At 46.3% G+C, this 24,564-nt stretch overlaps 1 protein-coding gene across 1 annotated transcript in view; it reads left to right on the forward strand.

Moving 5' to 3' along the window:
- The first annotated feature begins 344 nt into the window (after positions 1-344).
- TM4SF5 (transmembrane 4 L six family member 5) overlaps positions 345-24,564 on the forward strand; it is a 29,848-nt gene continuing 5,628 nt past the window's right edge. Inside the window, exons 1-4 of the mRNA XM_069215709.1 lie at positions 345-879; positions 15,002-15,082; positions 17,374-17,525; positions 22,729-22,921. Coding sequence (XP_069071810.1) covers positions 709-879; positions 15,002-15,082; positions 17,374-17,525; positions 22,729-22,921 — 597 coding nt within the window. The 5' untranslated portion in view covers positions 345-708. The remainder of the gene's footprint in view (positions 880-15,001; positions 15,083-17,373; positions 17,526-22,728; positions 22,922-24,564) is intronic.

Genomic DNA, 24,564 nt, shown 5'->3' on the forward strand with positions numbered 1-24,564 from the left:
GAGCCAAAGCCCACTGTATGTATATATTAATATTTTATGTATTAGAGGGAACGGGTCTTCGATAAGAGGTCGCTGAAGCTGTCTGTAGGTGAGACGTAATAAATAAAGAAGGTAGACCCTTCCTCTAGTGGCATTGGCTGATAAGACCCTTCCCGCATTGTTAGTATCTCCCTTTCTAATAATAATATTTACAACAGCTGCACTATTTTTAGGAATGTGAGCTCTTCCAAACTCCAAGGGTTACAAAGCAGCCCCACCGGCTAGCTGTGGAGCAGATGGCTCTGGTGAACTTCGCTCCCAACTTATCTAGGAGCAAACATTGATCCATGCCGTGTCGACTCAAGCTCTCACTAGGGGACAGGGCTTCAGCGGGATAGGAAGCTGGGTTCTCCTGCTCCATCGGCTGCTGCCCCCAAGATCCTTGGTAGGAGTCACTGCTGATCCCTAGGATCCATTTCAGGAGTCGCTGCTGCCCCCCCCAGGATCCTAGGCTGGAGTCAACGTTGACCCAGGTATTGGTTCATAGGTCACTGTGCCCTCAAAGATCCTTGTTCAGGAGTCAGCACTGCACCTCAGATCCTGTTCAGAAACCAAAGCTGACCCCCAAGATCCTTGTTTAGGAGCCACAGCTAACCCCCAAGTTCCTCATTGAGGAGCTACTGCTGCCCAGAAGGAGTCCTTGCGCCAAGACACAGTGCTCGCGCCACGATGTGCACGGGGAAGTGCTCGCGCCTGGTGGGCTTGATGCTGCTGCCAATGGCCTTCCTGTGCATCGGGGCCAACCTGCTGCTCATCTTCCCCAACGCCGAGACCAAGTGGACCGACAACATCACCCTGCAAGTCTGGCTCATGGGGGGCATCGTCGGAGGGGGGCTCTTTGTAAGTACTGTTTATTTATTTCATTTTTAAGGCGCTATAAAACATTAAATGTGTGTTAGAGAGGGGCTTTGGAGAGATGTGGGGCACTGCTGGAGGGTGGGAGTGGGGAATTCATGGAGAAGGAGGTCCTGGGGGGGCCAACAAGGACTGTGGGACTGGGCGCCACCCGCTTTAAAGCTGGCCCTGTGTGAAGTTGTCTCCTGTTCAACATCCACCCCGGTCCTTTTGATGGTGACCCATGACCTCGGCTTTGCCATTAGTTGCCTACGAGGAAAAAACTGATGTGTGCAAAAGTAAAAGTAGGGTGTGCAAAAGTAAAACTGAGGTGTGAAAGTAAAACTGGGGTTTGTGAAAGTAGAATTCTCTCAGTAATATTTAATGAACGTGATAAAGACATTTGCAAAACGTTACCGGCGTGCAAAATATCACACCCAAAAAGGTTTAAGAAGAATAATTTTACTGGTAAAACTTTTTAATTTTCCTAAGGCTTTCTCTCTAAAAATTGAGAATTTACAGGTTTTCTTTCACCTGCAAAAATATTTTTTGTGAGGTCTTTCTTTCCTCGTTTTTAAAACATCACCCTTTTGAGTATAACGTGAGTCGCCTCTGTGCGGCGCCCCAGCATGCGGGGGAGAGGTTGTGGGGTGTGACACCCCCATATAAATGCTTTCTTGGCTTGGTAGTTGGGTCTGGGAGCCGTGAGTCGGATCTTGAATGTGTGTGTCATTTTTTTTTGTAGCCCGGTTTCCACTAAGAGGTTTAAACATGTTAATTTTTTGGACCAGGATAGGCTCCGGTTTACCATACACCCATAGACGTTATGTTTGATTGGACGCACTGTTAGTACTTTTTGTAGTTCACAAACTTTGGCAGTAGTTGGCTTGGAAAGCTGTGTCAGTGTCGGATTTCCAGGCTTACCACTGACAATGAAGCATCCGAAGAATGTTTGCAAATAGTCTAACCACTGGCAATTGCTCGGGGTGGCATTCTGAACCATCATTTTATTTTTTACCGCAGTGCTACGCTCTACCGAGGACCTGATTTAGAGATTAGCTGACGGAGAAACTGCATATAAGGGGGCGTTTACTCCACCCGCCAGATTTGGAAATGTCCGCCGGCCTTGCGGACATCTCGGTACATTGGCAGGAACTCCTGTAATGGTGGTGCTTGTCAGCGTAGGGAAGGTTTTCAGTGATGCTCCTTCAAATGTCACAGCTGTCAGTCAAACTTTTCCAAAGTTTTTTTATTTTTCACAAACAAACTCCCAAAGCAGGAGTTTGCTTTTAATTGAAAGTTCCTTCCCTCATTGTTGGCGTCATTCTTTCTTGTTTTTCTGTCTCTCACTGACAGAATGTACCTGTCGATGACAGACAGTAAAAAAAAGTAATTGGACCGTCCATTCTAAATAGGTCAGACGCTCTCTGAGGGCAGCTCTCCTGTGCCTGGAAGGTAAGCTTCTGTCCAGCTGGCGCTAGCAGCATGATCTTTCTACAGAGGGACCTGATTGTAAGTTTATTACAGTGATAGTGAACAATACTATATTATTCACTATTCGCTTAAAAAAAAATGGAGCACCAGGAGCTGGAACAAGGCCTCCAATGGCAGGGAAAGCAAGTAAAAAGCAAATAAATGGCTGTGTGTTGTGTTCATGCTTGCGCATGTGAGTGTCTTTGTGTGTGAGAGAGCGCATGTGCTTGAGAGGCGTGCAGGGCCGGCTCCTCTGCTATGGCGGAAGAGCGTCGACCCGCCCGCCAGCAGTAGCAGCTGCAAAGTTTACAGTAAAACCATAATAAACTACATTTATTATGGTTTTACTGTAAAAGGGGCGGGCCATGAGGCGTGACAGGGATCGAAGGGGAGTGCCCATGTATGTTTAGCTGGCTGTCTCAGGCCAGCGAAAACATACATGCGCACTAGGCTCTCTCCTACCTGGCACTGTGTTGCTGCGTGGGAGAGGGCAGGCAGAGACTCCCACTCTGCCTTCGAGCGCCCTGGCTGGGTGCTCCTTCCAATCCTAATGCTACTTTCATGCTGCCTGCAGCATGAATGCAGCGTTAGGATTGGACGCAGGGCAGGCTGGAAGCCTGTGCCTGCAGTGGAGGACCGGAGAGGATCTGAGCGGCGCAGCAAGAAAGGTACGTTTAAAAAAAATATATTATTATTCTTTTTTTGGTTGTCTGGGCTTCTTGGTACCCCTAGTCTTCTCAGTGGCTATCCTTCTGGTCTTGGGTATCCACTTGGTGGATTTTTTTCTGCACCTGTTACTTCTGGCCCTGCTTTTGGTGTTCCTCATTGCAGTCCCCCTAGACATGGTCCTCTGGTCCCTGGTCCTGATTGTCGTGACTCCCACCCCCAGATCCTGGAGCTCTGGTCTTCCTCGTCCAATTCCTCCTGCTTCTCCTGGTCCGTATTGACCTTGTCTTCGTTGTCCTGGGTCTACTCTTCTTGGTCCTTCTAGATATAGGCCCCTGATGCTTGGCCTTCTGGTCCTTCTGGTCCTGGTTCTCTGGTCCTCCTAGTCTGAGTTGCTCCTCCAGGTCTTCCTCGGCTTCTTGGTACGTCTGCCTCTGGACCCCATAGACCTGGTCCAGATCCTCCTGGCCCTCCTTGTCTAATTCTCTGGCCCTCTTGTTCTGGTGCTCCTGGTTCTGGTACTTTTGGCATTCCTGATTATTGTTCTGCTGGTTTTCCTGGTTCCAGTACTAATGCTCTAGTCCTCCTGGACCACTGGGTGGTCTCTGTTCTACTGGTGCTTCTCAGACCTAGGCAAGTGCCCTGCATGCAGCGCTTAATGGGCCCTGCATCACAGCGCTTAATTTGCAAACGGATAACTCAGTCTGTCTTCCTCAGCTAGCCACAGTCCTGGGGTTGGAAGGGGCAGGCCCTTGTCACGTGCGATACCAGCAAGCAAACAAGCAATTTCCGCCAGTAGCACTTTGCATGCTGGGATTTGCAGTCTCGCCGTTGTAAATCTGGGTTTAAAAAATCAGAACTGGCTTAGACCTAAAATATTTCAATAAACACGATTTGAACTAAAAAAAAAAAGTCAGAACTGGCTGCAGGCGTCACATCCGCCATGGAGCTCTTTGGCAGCCATGCAGTGTTATGGTCTGCAGACAAAGCAAACATCTGGAGGTCTAAAACAGCTGCATTCCGATCAGTGTACCAGGACCAGCCGGGCCCCCCAGGGGGCCTTCGGACACCCTCGGCCCAGTCCGGACAGTCTGAAGTCTCAAGTTTTGATAACTTAGGCTGTCTCGAGCCAGAATAGACTAGTACAATATTACAATGCATACGATTTAAGAGTTACAATCGAATCTTTAACCCCAAACAGAAGTCCGGCAAACATGATTTTCACAAACAGATCAATGGGGCATTGTGTTCGCAGTCTCTGAAAGGGCAGGTAGAGCAGTGCCAGGCTACATTCCTGGGAGGGTTCATCATTGCTTTCTCTGCCAAGATAAACCCAGCAGGCAGAGGCCTTCCGGGGGCAGGAGAAAGAGGGTTTACACACAGTGAGAGAAACCTCTGGGAGACACACTTTAAACATCTCTCAAGGCGCTGCCTTCACAGAGTCAGAGGAGGCCGCCTGCTTTCTGTTGGATCGACACGCACTCTTAGCTGAGAGCTCAGTCCGAAATAGATCAGTTTTATTTACATAGCATTTCCTACAGTGTACACAAACATGCATAAACCCAGTAATGTACAATGCAAATCATAGCAGTGTTTATATATAGGTTTTCACACAGCCCTTTTGGGTTTTCTAAGCGCTACCCACAACGTCCCATTACCATCCAAATTTACCCTTTCACCGACCTCGTAATAATGAGAGGCTCATACAGGCAATGACAGTGATAGACTACTTTCTGGAATCTGGACCTGATACCTGGAAGTCACTTCAGTTGTCAGCAGCGAGCGCTTAATTCACTGAGCCATAAACTCGTTAAGGCATCTCGTGTAGCGCTATAGTTTCCGGATTTTTATAGTTCATTAGATCGAATTTTATAAAATAGGCCTCATTATTTCTAGAGCTTATGCCCCCTCCATTCCCGGCCCTCATCTAGTCCAGCCTCCTTTCTTCCTAAACTGTCCAGACTTTGTGCAGAACAGCAATAACTACATACAAAACATAACAACATTAAATATAAATATATCCTACCTGTGCACAGTTGTGCTGCTGTGACTATAGCCTAAGGAGAGAGTGCAATATGTGTGTGTGTGGCGTGAGCCCTGGAGCTAAGTGCATTATTCTAAGAATACTTAGGGAGGTGGCAGCTGTAGTGTCCTGGGCCCTGGGCACACATGATAAGAAATGGGGGACATGGGCACTAGTGTTAGGAGTAGGTAACTGGACCAGGGCATGTGCGACTGGCAGAATCACCTGACTGGATGGGTGCGGAGTGCGCGTTAAGGGAGCTTCGAGGTAGGGGCTGCATCATTACGTGTCAGCAGGACACTACATTCCTCCCAAAATCCAGATGAAAGAACAACAAGTCCAACCAGTGGAAGCAAAACAAGAATAGACTGGATACCATGTGATCCATCAGTCTCTAGAGTCAGTCAGCAGGACAGCAGTGGACAAATGGACCAACGAAGCTGGCTGCAAAAGGACATCTCCACTCGCATTCATAACTTAACTCAATTAGTTCAGAACTCGAACGCGAGCTCCAAGACATCATGGACCTTCTGGCAACATGCTGGATGGAATCATGTCCATAGTCTGGCGTTGGTCCACCTTGCTGATGCTCAGATGGTTGGTGCTTGGTCTCAACAATTCAAAACACGGTGTGTCAGGAGCATTGTCAGGAGTTCAACGCAAAGGTCACTGCCCACAGGAGCTCACTATGTTCTAGAGGTCATGCCCACTGGAGCTCACTATCTTCTAGAGGTCACTGCCCACTGGAGCTCACTATCTTCTAGAGGTAACCGCCCACTGGAGCTCACTATCTTCTAGAGGTCACCGCCTACTGGAGCTCACTATCTTCTAGAGGTCACTGCCCACTGGAGCTCACTGTCTTCTAGAGGTCACTGCCCACTGGAGCTCACTATCTTCTAGAGGTCACCGCCTACTGGAGCTCACTATCTTCTAGAGGTCACCGCCCACTGGAGTTCACTATCTTCTAGAGGTCACCGCCTACTGGAGCTCACTATCTTCTAGAGGTCACCGCCCACTGGAGCTCACTATCTTCTAGAGGTCACCGCCTACTGGAGCTCACTATCTTCTAGAGGTCACTGCCCACTGGAGCTCACTATCTTCTAGAGGTCACCGCCCACTGGAGCTCACTATCTTCTAGAGCAGTGGTTCCCAACCTTTTGACTTCTGTGGACCCCCACTTTATTATTACTGGAACCCGGGGACCCCCACTGAATCATTACTGAAAGCTGGGGACCTAATCTGTTAATATTATTCAATTTTCTATGCAGTCGTGGCCCTCCTGCTGAGGCTTCACGGACCCCCAGGGGTCCCCGAACCACAAGTTGGGAACCACTGTTCTAGAGTTCACCGCCCACTGGAGCTCACTATGTTCTAGAGGTCACTGCCCACTGGAGCTCACTATCTTCTAGAGGTCACTGCCCACTAAACCTCACTATCTTCTAGAGGTCACTGCCCACTGGAGCTCACTATGTTCTAGAGGTCACTGCCCACTGGAGCTCACTATCTTCTAGAGGTCACTGCCCACTGGACCTCACTATCTTCTAGAGGTCACTGCCCACTGGAGCTCACTATGTTCTAGAGGTCACTGCCCACTGGAGCTCACTATCTTCTAGAGGTCACTACCCACTGGAGCTCACTATGTTCTAGAGGTCACTGCCCACTGGACCTCACTATCTTCTAGAGGTCACTGCCCACTGGACCTCACTATCTTCTAGAGGTCACTGCCCACAAAGCTCGCTATCTTCTAGAGGTCACTGCTCACTGAAGCTCATACCCCATTGTATCTCATTGCCCGTACTGGACCACACAGTCCTCTTGATACCCTCTTTAATGCATTTCTCAACAAGTCTCACTGACTTACTGACCAAGCTGCCATCTTATCCATTGCAGGAGATGCACAAAATGGGTTCATTTACCAAACAAATGCCCCTTTTATCCACAATATTCGGTTGTGTACAACTGCAACAGACAACTCTTCCAGATGTGTTTGAAACGTTTTCAACATTTCAATCTTGAAGGCTTTGTGAGCAGCAAATAAAGAAACAAATCATCACCGCCAGGAGAGAATGATGAAGAGAGCAGATCAAAGGTCATATCGGTGAAGGATTAGAAAGGTGGGCTTGTTTTATTGCCAAGGGCTCAGAGACGTCCCACTGAAAAATGCACAAAGACTCTAGAACAAGGTAATTCAATGCTAAAAGACATTCAGGAGCACCATATACCTCTAATAACAGATAATACCATTTCCAAAATGCACACACCTCGCAAATCTGACTATCCAATTTACTATATTTGAGTACAATAAAAGAATTTCTGTTGTTGGATGTAATCCACTTTGTATCTAGTAAGCACGGTCCCTCAAGAAACTTTAGAAGGTAGGGTAGATATTGCCTGATATAATCAGCCTGCAATGGATGTCTCATCAGATTGCTCCAGTACAGCACATGAAGATGTGACACCTGCTTGCCAGAGATCCTTACAGCGAGGGAGCAAGAGAAAGATGTCCCTGTGATGGCAGTCACAGTCCTTGTGACATTCAAACAAACATACAAAAAATGATTTCTATTTTAATTGCAGATATTTCTTACAAAACATGGGAACGGCCATGGGCACAAGAATGGCACCCTACTACACCAAGCTTCTTTTAGCTGACACATGACAAGTTTTCCTACTACACCTGATCCAGAGACCACACAGTCTTGAACAGCATTGAACAAGCTTCTTGATGGGGAAACAAATTTCTGCTCAAGCCTAATTCCAGGCACTCCCTCCACCTCTAATTCAGTACCGGTATTTAGGCCCTAATCCAAACCCTAACCAACTTTCACCTCACAAAAACCTAACCCTAAACTACCCTACCCATATCCTAACCCTAGAACTACTCAAAATGTGTCCCCTACCCAGACCATAACCCAGGCCCTAAGCCTTATGCTTGTTCTTGCACAACTCAATCCTTACTTCTTAACCCTGAACCTAAGCCCAAGAGTTATCCTGACTTTGATCCAAACCTGACCATAACCAAATGCCTTCTGGCCTGATTGTTATCCTGGCCATGAAGTAACCTAAACCATCACGCTGTCCATCACTTTCACCCGTTCTTTAACTTGTACCGGACCACGAGCCACACCTTAGCCTTTACTGTGGTAAATTTGAACCTGACCTCATCTCTAATCTTAAACTGCATCCTGTTTCTCATCCTGTAATCCTACTTTGAATGATTTGTATTCCTTTAAATTTATTTTTGGGATACAGTCAGGGCACAATGTCACACTTTTTACCTTTCTGTAATTCTACCTCCTGGACGTATGTCACATACTTATTCATACTGTCCAAAAATGAAAGAAACCTTGGCATATACAAAAGCCACCAAACTCATCATCCCTAAATGTCAAAGAAAAAGCCTTGGTGGGAGACGCCTTAATACAGCCCGGACTGATCTATAGAACTCTCTTCTCTTGACTGCAAACATACCTCATCACTCACAAGCCTCAAACCCACCTTGAAAAAATCCTTATGAAGACCCTCCGTGTGCGTAATCCAGACTTGAACTACACCCTGCACCTTGAGATTAGATATGTGTTCTGATACATAGTGTTCTATTAAAAATATAAATACATTAAATACAAGTGCAAAATACGCAGTGTCCCACTCTCCTTGGCTTCCGCAATGTCTCGGCTGCCCTTATCAGTATGAACAATGAAAACTGTGGTTACTGGGTATGCAGGGCTGGAGGCAGCCACCAGGACACTTCAGAAAACTTTAGGTATGGGTTGGCACTGACTGCTAGAAAAAGACCTCCCCTTTAAGGATGCAAGCCGCCAGGGACCAGCAAAGTCTCCAGCCGTGATGAAACAACGGTTGTTTCTTTGCTTCTGCTTCAGACTGAGTAAAGTGCTTTGTAGTCTCCCCTCTTTCCAATTAAGTGGATGTCCAAATGAGGACCTCACACTGTGTCCCTCTCCTTCAGTTCTTCGGGGGTTTACAGGGGGTTGTTCCTCTCTCCATGACAAGACACCTTTATGTGAAGCAGCCCGGAACGCTTTGGTCCTGTTACATTGCTGTACCCTAGTGAATGAGTGATAACATCCCAAAATTTGAAGATTTATTGTTTTGTACAACAGTAACAGAAATCCAATATCTCCCCAAGACTGTACCTTCATGTGGGTCAGATGACTCAGTGGGTTAATGCACCCACTGCATGGACTCGTGTGTGTGTGTGTGTGATTTGAGCTGCAGACTTGTTTATGCAGGTTCTTCCGGAGATGTGTGGCCACCACGGAGAGTCACTGGTTCCCTTCGGCTTGCATCTGGATCTAGGGATGACAAGGAGTCATATTTATGCATCTGCCGTCCGCCAAGGAGTGGTCTTGGAGCTAGTAGGCACAGAGCATCCAATGTAGAGAGTAAAGAAGGCAGGGAGGGTGTAAGCAAACCTAGTAGGACTCCACAGATGACTGTGTCAGAAGAGACGAGGAGCTGTCCAAGCCTCAGGCTCCATGCTCACTCCTCTCGCACCGACTTGATCCACCTCGCAGGCTCCCTTGAGATGGGAGCTACTGGCTGGAGTCGCTGGGGAAGTGCGCTATGGTTTACTGTGCTGGTGAAGTATGTTGCGGTTAACTGTTGGTGACATATGTTGTGATTAACTGTGCTGGTAAAGCATGTTGAGGCTTAATGTGTTGGTGAAGTATGTTGCGGTTAACTGCGTTGGATGCGGCTGAGAGATCAAACAGTACCATCATGTTGACCGACCCCTAGTTCTCTGGTTCCAGTAGGTCGCCCTCGCATACACGCCAACATTTTAGAAGAGGAAAGTGGGAGATTTCTAAGAAAGAAAAATCAGGAGAATGTATTTCCCCATTGACTTCTGTTGTGGCCTTAATCGGGTTGGTTATGTATGGGATTTGCAACTTTGCTACTGCAAGATCAATTATTAGATACGCAAATGTATGTTTTTTTTTTTCCTTACCTGTCAGGAGCATGGAGAAAGCGCTATGGCAGGTAGAGAGAGCATGATGTAACTGCTTTGCGCTGGCCTGAAGGAGCAGGTTACTGGCAGTGCATACTCCAAGTTATGCAAGACCAGGCCCTGTCAGCTGAAGCCCGCACAGTAATCAGGTTTTTACACACAGGAATTGGGGGGCGAGAGACTAGTTTTGAAATCGGTAGTCTATCACCTGAATCGGGAAGGTTTACATGTATGAAAGCATAATACTGGCAGTGCATATTCCGAGCTACGCAAGACCAGCCCCTGTCAGCTGAAGGCCGCAGAGGAATCGGGTTTTTAAACACAGGAATTGGGGGGCCAGGGACTAGTTTTGAAATCGGTCGTCTATCACCTGAATCGGGAAGGTTTACATGGATGGAAGCAGGATACTGGCAGTGCATATTCCGAGCTACGCAAGACCAGGCCCTGTCAGCTGAAGGCCGCAGACGAATGGGGTTTTTACACACAGGAATCGGGAGGCGAGAGACTAGCCTTGAGATTGGTAGTCTATCACCTGAATCTGGAAGGTTTACATGGATGGAAGCAGGATACTGGCAGTGCATACTCCGAGAAACGCAAGACCAGGCCTTGTCAACTGAAGCCCGCAGAGGAATGGGGTTTTTACACACAGGAATCGGGGGGTGGGAGACTAGCCTTGAGTAGTATCCCGCCTGAATCGGGAGGGTTGGCGTGTATGCCCTTGTGTTTACCAGGGCAGCTTAACGTCCGTGTTGGGCTTTACACGCGGTGTGGTGCTGGTTCCGGGCGGCCCTGGGTTCAATGTATTTTTAGATATGGCACTGGGATTTTGCAAGCAAAAAAAGGAAAAATAAGGAAAAAGAGAGAACATATCCCCTGCCCTCTCAAAATCTGAAACAATAACACCGTCTATCCACAATCAAAAATAAACTTATGATGAAAAGCTTTGCGAAAAAGAATTGAAAAGTTCTGAGAAGTAACCAGAGAGGTGCAGGGCTGAAACTGTGAACCAGGGTGGGGAGGCTGGGACCAGAGAAGATGTGGTGATGGCTGTGACAGATTTCTAAGTTTCCAATTTGTAATATATCAATGTTTACTTAGTTTGCGGCTTTGAATGTGTTAAGGAGCTCTTATAAGCCAGTTAAAACCACTGCTTCAAGTCACTGCTCAGGTCCAACGTACGCCTCTTTGACCCTATGCACGTCTTCGATTGAATTTGTATAAACCTGATAGTAAGGATTAAAGGTTGGTCTGAGCTGGTGGAATAACATTTGTTTAAGGAGGGTCATTTCTCCCTTTGCTCTCCCCGCTCTTCCTGGAGGCTCCGGCTGTAAAGATTATCTCTGGGCCAGCTGAGCTTTAACCGCTGAATTACTTCCTGCTTCTAAATCCCTTCTGTTGGAAAGGGGACTTACCCCTGAGCCAGGGTGCGGGGGTGCGCCCGAATAAACCACACACCAATGGACCAGAGCTTTAAAGGGGCCTCCGGAGTACAGGGAAGTAACCTTGTCTTTAAGCAGTCCTCCATTGCTAACAACCACCAACAATAGGCGTTCTAGAATGTACCTTTATTTGTTGACGTCATCGGGGTGTTTTGAGATTTATTGTGACATCATTCGCAAGGTGGCCCCTTATAGACACAGATAAGAGTACAGCGTGGCCTTCCATGTTGTGCCAGCCTGAGCTGGCGCGAGTTAACACCAAGAAACTTGCTTGTTACTTTGGGCATATGTGACGCCACCTCACCAATCCTTGCCGTGATAACCATGGGCATTTATGTTAGGTGGGCACGAATTATCCGAACCACAACTGATTATCAGTGTCGGGCATGGGGAAGGGTAGTTGTGACTTAGGATCTGAATTAGATATTGGCGGACGAGCTACTCTGTCACACCGATGACGGATATCCCATCCGCCGAAATCTAACTCCCATAGGATGTAAATGAATTTAGTTTTTGGCGGTCAGGATATCCGTCACCGTCGTGACAGAGTAACTCGTCCGCCAATATCTAAGTTAGGCTCTTAATCTCAGCACAGCGGTCCATCACTGCTGACGGGCATGTGCGGTTTAACCTGATCCAAGCTGCTCATGGACGTGGCCAGTTTTAAGAAAGGTGCGATTGAAACACGTCACTTCTGGTTGAAAGTAATGAACAGAGTACGGTGTAGGGAACACTTTACTGCAACTCATCTAGTTACCAAACTTTGGCATTGGGAAGGGTCCCTGTGAATCAGCCTCAAACAGGCCCTGGATAATGGGTGGCAAGTATAATGTTGGTTTTGTTTAACCCAATCAAACTAGTCTCCATCATTGGGCATCATTGAAGTAGGTGTTACATAACCCAAACAAACTGGTTATCGATAGAGTATTGGTGAGGTAGGTCTGACTTGATCCATTCAGCACATGAAATCAACAGTGGTAAAAGTGTACTCAATTTAACCCTGAGCAAACTGCAAGTCTGCACTGGGATGTGTCGGTGGTGAATCATACCATGAGTGAGTGAAACCAGAACAAACTCTTTATCAACACTGTGCACTCTCCTTAACGCATGCAGACAGTCTTATCAATAGTATTGAGATCAACATCTGGCTGATTAGGGGTCGATTAACCCCTCCAGCACTGGCTGCCAGTATTTGCTACTGGTTAGGCAGGTAGGTAAGACTTAACCCTAACAAGACTAGTTGTCAGTAGTTTGCATGAGTAAGGGAGGTATGTCTTCTCAGTACGACTCCTGGGAGAGGGCGGTGTCAAGTAACCGCAGAGAGCGTTGGGAACCCTGGGTGAGTACAGCGGCCTCTTCATGGATCGCTTTCCCAACTCATGTGCAGATCTCTCCTGGAGGAGGAGGAGGCAGGAGTGACAGGCAGGAGAGAGACGAGAGAGAGGAAGGAGAGACAGGCAGCAGAGACAGGCAGGAAAGGCAGACAAAAGAGACTGGCATAAGAGACAGGCAAAAGAGACAGGTGCGAGAGACAGGCGAAAAGGACAGGCAGGAGAGACAGGAAGGAGAGACAGGCAGGCAAGATAGGCACGGGAGACAGGCAGCAGAGAGGCAAAAGAGACAGGCAGGAGAGCCAGGCACAAGAGACAGGCAAAAGAGACAGGCACGAGAGCCAAGCAAAAGAGAAAGACAGGAGAGACAGGCAGGCAGGTCAGACAGGAGACACAGAAACTCTCCAGTTTCATCTGATAGCAGCGACTGCTCTGGGCAAATGTATAAGTCGTGAGTGAATAGAAGAGTAGGTGAGGTCTGTAAGGTCCAGGTGAGTATATTTGGGTCTTGAGTGAGTATTTGAGTGGGTGAGGTCAGTAAGGTCCGGGTGAGCATATATTGGTTGTGGGTGAGTATATAAGAGTGGGTGAGGTCAGTAAGGTCCGGGTGAGTCTGTATGGGTCTTGAGTGAGTATAAGACTGACTGAGGTCAGTAAGATCCGGGTAAGTGTGTCTGGGTCTTGAGTGAGTATAAGATGGGTGAGTTCAGTAAGGTCCGTGGCATCTTTTGGCGTGTTTCCCCTGTCTCTTTGCCCTCTGACCTCCTGATTTTATGGTGTGCAGGACTCTTACTGCTGGTGTATTGTCACTGCGCACTTTACCACTGCTGATCAGTGCTAAAGTGCAAGTGCTCCCTATGTAAATTGTATTGGTGATTGGTTTATCCATGATTGGCATAGTTGATTTACTTGTAAGTCTCTAGTAAAGTGCACTGGAGGTGCCCAGGGCCTGTAAATAAAATACTACTGGTGTGCCTGCAGCACTGGTTGTGCCACCCACATTAGTAGCCCTGTAAACATGGCTCAGACCTGCCACTGCAATGTCTGTGTGCAGTTTTAAACTGCCAATTTGAGCTGGCAAGTGTACCCACTTTCAGGTTCAAACCTTCCCTTTTGTACATGGAAGGCACCCCTAAGATAGGAACACAAAAGGATGACGGACGTAGTGCTGAACAATGCAAACACTCGCCCCCAGTCACAGATCTGGGTTTAATCCATCGTTCTTTTGCTCACCATGCCACCCCAGGTTGGATCCAGCCATATGCAAATCAGTCTTGACCCTGTTCTTCATGGGAACAGTCCAGCCCGAACTGCCAAGCCAGGTCCTCCCTGGACTGGAAACAAGCATCCTGGAACCGGTTTCCGGGTATCACCCTCCATCAGCCAGACTAGCTTGAATCCAGTGGCACAGTGAGCAAGGGACCCACGTGTAGGCCCTAGGTAGCCCCAAGGGCAGGGTGCAGTGTATGTTAAAGGTGGGACATGTACTTATGTGTTTTACATGCCCTAACAGTGAAATACTGCCAAATTCAGTTTTCACTGTTACAAGGCCCGTCTCTCTCACAGGTTAACATGGGGACTGCCTTTCAATCAATCAATCTATCAGTGTATATAAAGCGCAGCTACTCACCCGCAAGGGTCTCAAGGTGCTGGGGGTGGGGGTGTGTGTAGCGTCCACTGATGAGGTGGTTCTTAAAAAAGCGATGTCTTCAGTTCCTTCGTGAAGTTGCGGAGGGGGGTGGTTTGTCTGATGTGGAGCGGAAGGGCGTTCCAGGCGGTGGCTGCGGGGTAAGTAAAGGAGCGCCCCCCCAGAGGTCATATTTCTCAGACCTCTGCCTCGCCTATTGAAATAACTTGTTTTGGTAAAGTGGCTGCAAAATACCTTCAATCTTTGCACCTTTGTGGACAATATCTGTGATGTGATCATTAATTTGCATGAATAGTGAAACCCGGTTTTTATTCATGACAAAGAATGACCTATCCTTTCCACCGTGTTTGACCTGCTTGTAAATATATCGGGGCTTTGTTTCCCACCGAAGGCAAAAGCCTCTCCCTAACATCCATGGATGGAGAAACCAGCAGTTGACAGCTGGAAGTATCATTTTCAATATATTTATTCGGTGTGCTCAAGAGATAATTGGTTTTATAAAATCTGCAGTTGCGGAGCACCCTCTGGCCAGCATCTGCTTCAACGCTCGCCGCTGACATCTTCTCTCCCTCCTTGCAGGTCCTCTGCCCCGGGTGCGCCGCCGTCAGAGCTGGAGGGAAGGGCTGTTGCGGAGCCGGCTGCTGCGGGAACCGGTGCAGGGTAAGTCGTGTGCTGGGGGATGCTCGACGACTGGCCACAAATTAAGCCGGTGGAAGGAAGTGCGCTGCGTTATTCCCCACTGGTACTACGTGCTCCTGGCGGCTGACGTCACAGGGGGTAAAGTCCTCCTTGCACAACCAGGTCTCGTGCCCTGCCAGGCCCTTTCCACCCCCCTCAGCCCCACCCCACAAGAGCACCAGCAGAGGCGAACTCATAGCTCTCCAGAGCTTTAAATCTTGTGCCCGACTTAGGTAAACACACCTGTGCAACCCCCCAGCCCCCCAGTGACGCAGTCTGCTGCAGTGATTACTGGAGTATGCTGAGTACTGCAGGCGGTGGCACGCTCGAGGGGAAGGGAACCTTGTTATACATGCATTGGGTGGTCCTGCGTCCCCCTAGTTCCGGACATTAAGGGGAGCTTTACTGCCATTTTACGTCAGGGTTGAGTTACTTAAGAGGCGCAGCCTCCATGCAAAATCCTTTTCGGCATTTACTAAGCCACATAAAGAAACTTTGCATCGCTCTGCGCGCAGGAGTAAATACAAAGAAATGCAGGGGTATATTTACTAAGATTTTACGCCGTGTTTGACCCAAAATCTTTGTTTGCCTATTTACTTTACAGTGCGAAGCTTGTTTTTCCCTGGAAAGCACCCTAAAAGTAACGCAAAGCGTGGGTGGTACATGGGCTATATTGCAACAAACAGGATTCCATATAGTATTTAGGAGCCTGTGATGTCACTAACCGATAACGCACTTAATTAACATGGGCCTTATTTATATCCCATTATATCCTATGGAGATCGTAATGCAGCAGACAGGATATCTGTCATGTTTGTGACTGAGTATTCCCTCCGCCGAGATCTGAATCAGGCCCGAAGCCCTTTCATGCTCATGGATGGTGCACCACCGGCCAAGTCCCCAGCCCTCTTGCCTTTATTTAATTGGTTGCATATTATATGATATAGTATGATTCATTTTGTATGCCTCATTTAGATTACTTCTTTCCCTTTTTTCTTTCTTTTCTTGGAGTTTTTTGTTTTCTTTCTTCATCAGTCATGTTCTTTGATGTGCTCATTGGCTATGTGTTTGAGATGACCGGTATTGTTACACAATGTACATCCCATACAGTTTTCTACGTTGTATGTTTTCCATCCAGTTGTGTTTATCGTCATAAATGTGTCCAGGGGCGTAGCTTGGTCAGTAAGAATGGGGGCGGGGTGGGGGCTTCGGATTGCCCAACAATCACTCTGGCATCTAAGGGTAAAATACATTATAGGGCAAGCGGGGTGCGTGAGACGGGCGTAAGGGGCGATGGAACGGGAGAAGAATGTGGATTGGTAGAAGTAGTAAGAGAAACCGGATTTTTTGTAAAATAACCAAAATTTCTGAGGACTCGGAAAGCAGAGAGTGTGTGTGTATTTATGTCTGTGAGTATGTAAAACTTCCTGGTGAAAACCGTCAGACACCGCACAATACCCGACTGAAAGCACATGCACCCAACAATTTAGCAGGAAATACATATTTTAGGGGGATGCAACTCCCTCCGAAGCTACGCCCCTGAATGTATCATGATATGAGAGACCTGCACAAGAGAAAAATAGTGCTACTAGATAACTACTTGTGAACTGTTAAATAAGACATAAATTAAACAAATGAGGAGATATGGTTTTAAATTTGTTATATTTTCTAAGTATTTATTTTTCTCTAGGTCACTTACATTTTGGAATTCAAGTTTTTTTATTACTATTGATGACCTAATTTTTTTGTCAAACTAAACGTTTCAGTTTTCAAACCTAGATTATGGTTGCAAAAAGAGAGAACTGGCGACTGAAACAACTATATTAAAGATTAATTATGATTGTAGCAGTGGAGGCAGCAAATAATTGGGCTCATTCATAATCCCCTCATCTCGGCCTCCTTTATCTACGGTCCTCATGCTGCTGTTTTTAGGTCGCACGCGCAAGCCCATCACTTTCACTCGTTCCTGGGCTTGCCTTACAAAAATCCTTTGTTACCATTGGTAAATGGTTTACATTTCTCCCTCCTTGGGGCGGTTTTGATTTTCTTTTTCCTTTTGTGTCTCTCCTGCGCGCTCATGCACATGGCGGCCGTGGTGCTTTGAATCGGCTCGCTTATGTCAACCCTTTTACTTTTCATTTTCAATTTAAGTGGCAAGAAAAGTCCAGTTACGGATTTACAACACTAATAGCTCTGACTTGAGCAAACGCGAGACCCGTTGCATTACAAATGCTTGTTTCTAAATGTTGACACCACTGTTGTTCCCTCCACAGATGCTGCGCTCTGTCTTCTCATCCCTCTTCGGTGCCTTAGGGAGTTTTTACTGTCTGGTGGTTTCAGCCACAGGCCTGGTGGATGGACCGCTGTGCAACACCGCCGAGGGTGGGCAAGCGGCCAAGTGGGAATACCCCTTTAAGGACATGAAGTACGTACATGTGCTGCACCTGCGCTCCAGAGCTCCTCCTCTTCCATTGGTCTGGGTGCACGTAAACACAGAATGTGGCGGGATAGTATTAAAGGGCCCGTCTGAGCTACTCTTTGCTTAGAAACACCTTCCTCAGTCGTCTACCCCATTTTACTATTGTTTTAATGTGTTATTGTAATTTATTTCATTTCAGCATCTGTTATATATGCAGCTTTGTTTATGTAAACTCCAGCTCTGTTGAATACAGTATTTAAAACTCCTTTGGAGTTTCTTTCAGCTCCATATTGTATTAAGGGCGTGATTTAGAATTTGGCGGAGGGTGTTACTCCGTCATAAACTTGACAGATATCCCATCCAGCGTATTAAGTTCCCATTATATCCGATGAGAATCGTAATACTGCGGACGGGATATCCATTAACTTTGTGATGGAGTAACTCCTCCGACAAACTCTAAATCAGGCCGTAAGTCTACAAGCCACAGATACTCAGGCACAGACTGTTTGACCCAAAAGACAAAGAAAAAAGCAAACAATATTGCTGTGCATTATATAATTGCACACATTCAGATCTTAAATGTAATTATATTTACATTTACTAGGGTGATTTATATCCCAAAATCATCAAATGTGAGTGGTTCAGCTATTAAACAGGCCTTAGGGCTAACCCCGGTGGCATCTGCCATGCTTAGCCATTCTTGCACCCTTAGCTTCAAGCCAGATCGTGCTTAGTTTCTCCGTCCAAGTGCCAATTGTCACTCCATTCCAAGCACTGATTGGTTAATGGCTGTCAGCCACCATCACACTTGGCTGATCAACCCAAGGTACATGCCCTACAATATTTGTAGCGATGGCTTCCTTTTCAGTGATCGTACCTTCTTCGATGATGAGTACATTGATAAGCCCTTGCTCACATGTCCTAAATCTGCATTTGACGTCTATGGAGGATATCAACCACATACCAGCAATTACATTTGTATGGTCCTGCACTGTTTGTGGTGTCTGTACTGACCTCCCCGTGACATTGTTGGCCTTTATTATGGATCTAGGGCTGAAACTATATATATATTGAGCTAACTTTCAGCTGTTTCATCTGCGGAAAGCGTACCACTATGGTTCTATCACAACTGGATCCTGGCTGTGCTGGCCTGCTGACTTAAGATTTCTCTTCCTTTGCTCTAGGTGTTGACACAAGCATGATCACCTCATGCCGAGTCTACTGAACCTCCACCGGAGGATGGCCTGAAACTATTGAGCTTTTTAAAATAGTGTTAAATCTCCAGCGGAAAAGTTTAAGAAGGATTGGCAATGTCAGTAGGTCTGGTTTTAAAGGAATGTTGTATGGTAAAATGAAGCATTACGGGTAAAAAGCATTTGTAGAAGCAAAGAACCGTAGAATATTATTGGTGTAGGTTAAAATGCCGGGTGACAGTTGCACTGTGAAGCTAGACCTAAAAATCCATGTGGGTTAATGACTGCCCTCCTCCCACCTGTGCTGCTGCCAGAGAAAACACCATAAATTATCAATTTATCTAAGACATTTTAATAGCATTACAATGCCCTGTTTGCCACTGAAAGATCAAGCTCAGACAGCTGGATACATAAATAAAATGGCCATAGCTGAGTAAGGGTGAGCACTTTTTTTGTGAAAGCACACAACTTCTGCCCAATCAAAACTCCCAAATCAAAGCTCCCAACATGTGGGCGAAGTCAAGGCCCCCCTTCTGGTGATTCTCACATAATTGTCTGGCAACAGCTGCTGTGTTGTGAAAGCAGACCATAAAAAGGCAGGCGGAACTAGGAACCCTAGAGGGAGTGACATTTTATGGCTTGGTATTCCAATATTGAAACTGTCTCGATCTGCAAAGTAATTGATTATTGATGTGTCCCAACTATCGGTCAATGATCTTTCAGATTGGAGGGTTCTCTGACAATTTGCATAAAAAAATTAAAAAAAACTCCAATGCTTTTCCTGGACATACTAGGTTGATTTTCTGGCTCTATGTTTTGGACTTGGACTGCTTTTCTACTATTTATAGCTCTATATTATATTGTTTTTCTGTATACAAACAGGACCCACTGTTAGACTAGGCTCTGCTTGTCTGTTGTACTTATTTTATTACACAGCGTTCAATTCCGGGTCGATTAATACTGGAGAGTAGAGTGCACTTGTACTAGCTGTCAACCCCCCAAAACATGGCAGTCGAGAATACACTTTAAAAAAAAGGTTCCTTCCCATCAAGATAAGTTGTTTCTTAGACCATTCACTTGTGTGTTAAGCCCTGGTGGAACCCCCAAATCCCAAGGGATGCCCCTTTAATTGGCGTCTTCTCTGATTTCACACTTGTAAAGGAGTTAGGGGAACTTTCTCTGAAAACAATTCGGCCCCACAAAAATCACTGAGAGTACTAGATTTACAAACCATGAAGGTTTAATAACAGATTAGAAAACTGCAAACTCAAATCACTCAAACTAGGCATAGATCACTAATCAATAGATGAATACATTAGTCAGTATAATTCAAAGCAATTCAAAATCACCAATACAGAGACAAACTGTTTGAAGTTGTCATAAAATAAATCAAACAGGAACAGTTCCCATGAAGGGAAATCCCCTAATTTTCTGAGCTAGAAAGTTAGGTATGTCGGGAAAAGTCAGGCAGAAGGTAAAGTAAGGCAAGAAAAGCCTCTAAAGACAGAATCAAATGATTCAAAAAAAGATTCAGTCAAGAAAGTGAGAAAGGGAGTTCTTCAAGAGTCCAACTCTTTCCAGCGAGATCAAGGAAGGAGTCTCCTCTGAGGACAATGGAAAGGGCATCTGAACTCACTCAGCAGGGCATGGTTTAAATCACTTCTTCTATGGCAAGAAGACAACGCCTCACGATTCTAATGAAGGGATCCAATTAGAAATGAAGATGTTGCCTTAGTTCATGTTGCAATCTTCTTCCTGAGTAGCACACAGTGTAAACCCTGCTGCACAACCTTCAGCTGGGTATCTGTAGCGGGATGATGCAACCAAGTCAGGACACCCCCACTCACAGGCGAGGGCTCATTGTTCCACTCTCGACGAATCGTACCAAATAAAAATTTACTCAACCAAAAATTCATATGAATTAACACTGGTTGGTACAGCTTGGCTCCTGTAGCGAGCAATAGGAAAGGAAGGCCGTTCACTGGGAAACGTGACGTCCATATTGTGAGCCATTTTAAACTGAAGCCTGCATTAAATGTGGTCAACTTTAAGTGAATACGACACAGAATATATGTATGTGTGCTGCATATTAATATAACTAAATGTGTGGGGAAGCATTTGGAAATCATTAATCATGACTGGTCTCGCTGTCAATCACACTTCGCTTCTGCCTGCTGCACGTACGGCGCAGGGATGGCTCAGGCCACGTGCTCCATGAGCTCACCTCTGTATCAGTTATGACATTTTGTTTTTGCACAGTGTGGTCATTCACACAGAAAATCGTGCAATTCAGAGCCAGGGCTCCTGAGACACCATTCTTTTCAATAATTTATTGTGTTTTCTTGTGAAGTCCCAGCAGCTTAACACGCTCTGCTATTGGCCTGCTCACTTGTCTTGATGTGCACAGCGCCCTGTGCACATTTAATAAGTATTTTACCATTCCAAAATGCCCTTCTGCCATCTTGGAATAGTGAACCTATGTTAAAGTATGCAAAATAACAAAACTTAAGATGGCCTCCAACGCCTGCATATGTGTCTGCATGCGCGGGACGCCATCTTTGAATAGTTGTCCAACTGCCAGACGCGTAATCCGCACAACTAGTCTGAGCATGGTCAAATCTATACTAAGGAGCCTTGTACTTAGCTCAAACCCTCTTCAGGTGAAGGCCTAAGCTTGCTGCCTGGTTCGGGTCGAGCCAGCGTTGCATGCGCTCGCGCATGCGTATCGCAGCGAGATGCTTTAGGTATTAGAAAAGGGCTCGGAGCCCTGTCGACGTCATGTCAGTGTATTTCATTGGTTCGTGGGCTTGCCTATTAAAATCTGCTTGCTTTCATTAGTCGAAGGCATGCATACGACATGCCTTTTCCGGTGGCTAGCCCTCCTCGAGCGCATCGACCAAGTACAGAAAACATGCGAGGCTCGCTGTTTTCTGTCCGGCTCGTGGACTACTTTTTCTCTATTTTCCTAGCGCGATTTCACTTGGCAGAAGTCGAGCGCTTTACACAGTTAATTGCACTTTTTTGGGTTACGTGCATAAATGCACTTTTGCCGATAGGTGAAAAGTCGGGTTAGGAGTTTACAACGCTATCAGCTCTAACATGAGCAAATGCGAGACCCGTTGCATTGCAAATGCTTGTTTTGTACTTGTTTCAATTTAGCACATAGCTTGAAAGGGATCTTGTCAACACATCGCCTTGTCAAATGAACAGTTTACCTTCCTCTTTCCAACCTCACACTCACCTGTCTTACCTAGAGGCTGTGTGAACTATGCTGAGTGTTTGTTGCAGCGATTCTGTTAGGGCCACTGGACAAGCACAAATTGTGAGCCTCGAACAAGGAAGCTGGGGCCTCTTACCAAGCACTAATAGTGAGCCTGGAACAAGGAAGCTAAGGCTTCTGGACAGGCACTAACACTGAGCCTGGAACAAGTAAGCTGGGGCGTCTGGACAGGCACTAATAGTGAGCTTGGAGTATCCTGGACCGTGACAGTCAGCTGGGGGCCCTAGGACAGATATTTGAAGGGATGTGGTAGCTTTATTATTTAAAAAAAAAAAAAGCATATTAAATACTTAAATGACTCACTGAGGCGCTCTGCTAAAACAAATAGAAGTGCACTGCCACCATGTGTTGGACTCTCATTAATGCGTGCCAGCATTTAAAAATACGTGCCAGTGCTGAGCACAAAGCACAGCTGGCAGCTGAAGGGGCACGCACACTACATAGTTCTCTACTTCTGTGCTGTAGTCCATCGTTCTCCAGCATTAATTCACAAAGGCTTCAGGGTGACGACTGACATTGTAAGTCATATCTATCTAGACTCACAGGACTGTTATCCCATGCTGGGACCAAGAATCTTTCCCCTGTGCACCAGTGGTGAATACCCCGGTACAGGTGGCCTGTAGATACGCCAATTGTAAATGTGTTTGGTTTGTAAAGGTCAGGCGTGTTTTGGTCTCCTGACCAGTATGCATGTTGTATGTAACTGGCCTCATGCCTGACTTCTGTCCCCCTGCAGTGAAACATACTTGAAGAACGAAGCTCTATGGACGACCTGCAAGGAGCCGGAGAAGATTGTCCTCTGGAACATTGTGCTGTTCTCCATCATGCTGGGACTCAGCGGCCTGGAACTGGTGCTCTGCGCTATTCAAATCGTGAATGGACTCATCGGAGTCGTCTGTGGAGACTGTCGGAAAAAAGGCAACAATAGTGTAAGTATTGATAGCACGTGCCCTGTAATCATCGAGTATTGTTGTTTAGCCAGGCCTGGTTGCTAGAGCGTCCACTCTAGGGGCCTGTGTTTGATCTCATGGTTACAGGTTCAAATCCCGGCAGGTCCACTTAGCCTTTCATCCGTCATAGCTCAATAGGATGAGTACCATTGAGTTGGGTAACACTGAGCATCTGTTAGTCAGCACCAAGATATTCTTCTGGATGAATGTGTTCCTTAAATACACCTGTTATGTTATGCTATGGTGAGTCCTGTGAAAGCATCATCTGTGTTCGGTGTAAGCATCTCCCTGGTGGGTCCATTATGACCATCCTCACTGTGTAAGCATTATGAGCAACATCCCTGTGTCATGTATGAGCACCAACGCTTTGGGCCTGATTTAGATTTCTGCGGATGAGTTACTCTGCACAACAGTGATGGATATTCTGCCGCTGAAATATAAATTCCATTATTTCCTACGGGATTTATATTTCGACGGACGGGATATGAGTCAACCTTGTGACGGAGTAACCCATCCCCTGACATCTAAATCAAGCCCATTGTGTCCCGTGTGAGCATCACCCCGTGCGCGTTATGACTAGGGCTCCCCGTTTTATGCTATTTCTCTTTTTCACATTTCCATCATTTATCTATCTTTAACTTTTTGTCATCTTATTGGTATTTAGCTTTATTTATTCAGTGTTTTGAGAACGAATGAGTCATAAAATGGTATATTTCAAATTTATTAAAGTGATAAACATGCACCCATACTTTGATGCGTGTAACTTTTTAAAGCAAATTAGGCTGCCATATATAACAAAACATTCCACACAGGTGAACATCACCATTATATTCCATATATACATTTACATGTGACTGTATTTAAGGAAATCTCATCCTGTTTTTTCCTCCCCATGTGTCGATCTGGTCTCCTGTTGGCCACCCATAAGAAGCACAATTTTCAGTATTTTTCTGCTTTTAAAATTAAATACAGACAGCAAACACATCGTTTTCCGTCTGTATTTAGCTGTAAAAATCAGTGAAACGGAAAACTGGGAGCCTTAATGATGACCCATTATGTGTGTCATTGTGGGCCTTGTCCATATGTCTAGTGTTACCTCATCCCTTTGTGTGGAGTGTGAGGATCACTCCTGTGTCCAATATGAGCACCTCCTCTGTAAGGGCCTTTTGAGCATCACCACTGTGTGTCCATTATGAGCAGCTACAGTGTAAGGGCCTTTTGAGCATCACCGCTGTGTGTCTATTATGAGCATCTCCTTTGTAACGTCCTTCGGAGCATCACCACTGTGTGTCCATTATGAGCAGCTACAGTGTAAGGGCCTTTTGAGCATCACCTCTGTGTGTCCATTATGAGCACCTCCACTGTAAGGGCCTTTTGAGCATCACCTCTGTGTGTCCATTATGAGCACCTCCACTGTAAGGGCCTTTTGAGCATCACCACTGTGTGTCCATTATGAGCAGCTCCACTGTAAGGGCCTTTTGAGCATCACCGCTGTGTGTCTATTATAAGCATCTCCACTGTAAGGGCCTTTTGAGCATCACCTCTGTGTGTCCATTATGAACATCTCTACTGTAAGGGCCTTTTGAGCATCAACACTGTGTGTCTATTATGAGCATCTCCAC

Source organism: Pleurodeles waltl, chromosome 12 (genome assembly GCF_031143425.1).
Source record: "Pleurodeles waltl isolate 20211129_DDA chromosome 12, aPleWal1.hap1.20221129, whole genome shotgun sequence".
Taxonomy (NCBI): domain Eukaryota; kingdom Metazoa; phylum Chordata; class Amphibia; order Caudata; family Salamandridae; genus Pleurodeles; species Pleurodeles waltl.